Source organism: Orycteropus afer, unplaced genomic scaffold (genome assembly GCF_000298275.1).
Source record: "Orycteropus afer afer isolate SDZICR_OR568_19922 unplaced genomic scaffold, OryAfe1.0 scaffold01558, whole genome shotgun sequence".
NCBI lineage: Eukaryota > Metazoa > Chordata > Mammalia > Tubulidentata > Orycteropodidae > Orycteropus > Orycteropus afer.
In genome coordinates, this window is record NW_006923145.1 from 465 (window position 1) to 2,539 (window position 2,075).

The following is a 2,075-nucleotide window of genomic DNA, read 5'->3' on the forward strand; positions in this document are numbered from 1 at the left end:
TATTCTGTGCAACATATTTTTAGCAATAGAATGTAAAACAGGGAAATATGGACTGCTTTGGGACTGAAACTGTCTCAAAAAACAGAGCAAAAAGAAAAAGAAAAAGAAAAGAACCTTTGTCTAGTTGTCTGACAACTACGGAATTGCGTGTGAATTTATTAAGATCAGTGCTAGTGCTATTTCTCCTAAATCAGAGTTTGTCCTTATCTTCCTCTTTCAGGTAGCAATGAGAGTCCTCACTGCCAACAGAGGCAATGGATGGAGCCAACCATTCTGTGGTGTCTGAGTTTGTGTTCCTGGGACTTTCCAATTCCTGGGAGATCCAACTTCTCCTTTTCCTCTTTTCCACCGTGTTATACATGGCAAGCCTGATGGGAAACCTCCTCATTGTGCTGTGACCTCTGATCCCCATTTGCAATCTCCCATGTACTTCCTTCTAGCCAATCTTTCCATCATTGACCCAATATTTTGCTCAACTACAGCTCCCAAGATGATTTATGACCTTTTCAGAGAGTGTAAAACCATCTCTTTTGGAGGCTGTGTAGTTCAGATCTTCTTTATCCATGCACTTGGGGGCACGGAAATGGTATTACTCATAGCCATGGCCTTTGACTGATATGTGGCCATATGTAAGCCCCTCCATTATCTGAACATCATGAGGCCACAAAGGTACATTTTGTTTTTGGTTGCTTCCTGGATTATTGGCCTAATTCATTCAGTGGCTCAGTTGGCTTTTGTTGTAGACTTGCCTTTCTGTGGTCCTAATGAATTGGATAGCTTTTTTTGTGACCTTCCTCAATTTATCAAACTTGCTTGCATAGAGACTTACACTTTGGGATTCATGGTTACTGCCAATAGTGGATTTATCTCTGTGGCCTCTTTTTTAATTCTGATTATCTCTTACATCTTTATTTTGGTGACTGTACAGAAAAAATCTTCAGGTGCTATATCCGAGGCCCTCTCTACTCTGTCAGCTCATATCATAGTGGTAGTTTTGTTCTTTGGGCCATTGATATTTTTCTATATGTGGCCATTTCCCACATCACAGATGGATAAATTCCTTGCCATCTTTGATGCAATAATCACTCCTTTTCTTAATCCAGTCATCTACACTTTCAGGAACAAAGACATGAAGGTAGCAATGAAGAGGCTATGCACTCAGTTTGTGAATTACTGTAAAATCTCTTAAATAGATTGAGAAGGGAGAAAAAGGCAAAGTATACTAGAATTTCAGATGAATAGGCACTAAATAAGCCTTTCTTGATCTGGTAGTTGGCACTACCCAAAATGATATATGACCTTTTCAGAAAAAAAAAAGCAATCTCCTATGAGGCTGTGTCATCCCAATCTTCTGTATTCATGCTATTGGAGGCACGTAAATGGTGCCTCTCATACCTATGGCCTTTGACAGATACTTGGCCATATGTAAGCTCCTCCACTAACTGACCACCAGAAGCCCACAAATGTATATTTTGATTTTGATTACTGCTTGGATTCTTGCCTTCATCCACTTAATGACCCAACTGGCGTTTGTTGTAGACTTGCCTTTCTGTAGCCCTAATGTATAGGACAGATTTTATTGTGGCCTGTCTCAGCTCACTAAACTTGCTTGCACAGAGACCAGGAGACTAGAATTCATGGTGACAGCCAACAGTAGACTCACCTCTGTGGGTTCCTTCTTTATACTGATCATTTCTTATTTCTTCATTTTGGTCACTGTTTGGAAACACTCTTCACGTGGTTTACCCAAGGTCCTCTCCTCGTTTAATTGTCTACCATGTTATTGTGTATGTGTAACAGTGTAATAAAAAAAGATAAATGGAGCTAACATTGGAGGGTTATATCATGAATTGAATCGTGCCCCCCAAAATATGTGTCAACTTGGCTTGGCCACGATTCTCGGTGATTTGACAATTGTGTAATGATGTAATTTAGCACTTATGTAATATCATTATCCCTCATAATGTGATCTTATGTGACCAGCCAATCAGTTATAAGAAAATTAGGGTGGGATGCAATACCCTTACTCAGGTAAGAGCACTGATCTAATGTAATGAGAGTTTTCCTGAGGTGTG

At 39.8% G+C, this 2,075-nt stretch overlaps 1 protein-coding gene and 1 pseudogene across 1 annotated transcript; both read left to right on the forward strand.

Moving 5' to 3' along the window:
• Positions 1–202: 202 nt before the first annotated feature.
• LOC122152083 (olfactory receptor 4F6-like) lies at positions 203–1,189 on the forward strand. Its single transcript, XM_042783486.1, is given in 2 exon segments — positions 203–390; positions 393–1,189. Coding segments are annotated over 2 exon segments (933 nt in total). The 5' UTR covers positions 203–254.
• An 89-nt stretch (positions 1,190–1,278) lies between these two features.
• The window catches only part of LOC122152082, a 38,016-nt pseudogene continuing 37,219 nt past the window's right edge, over positions 1,279–2,075 (forward strand).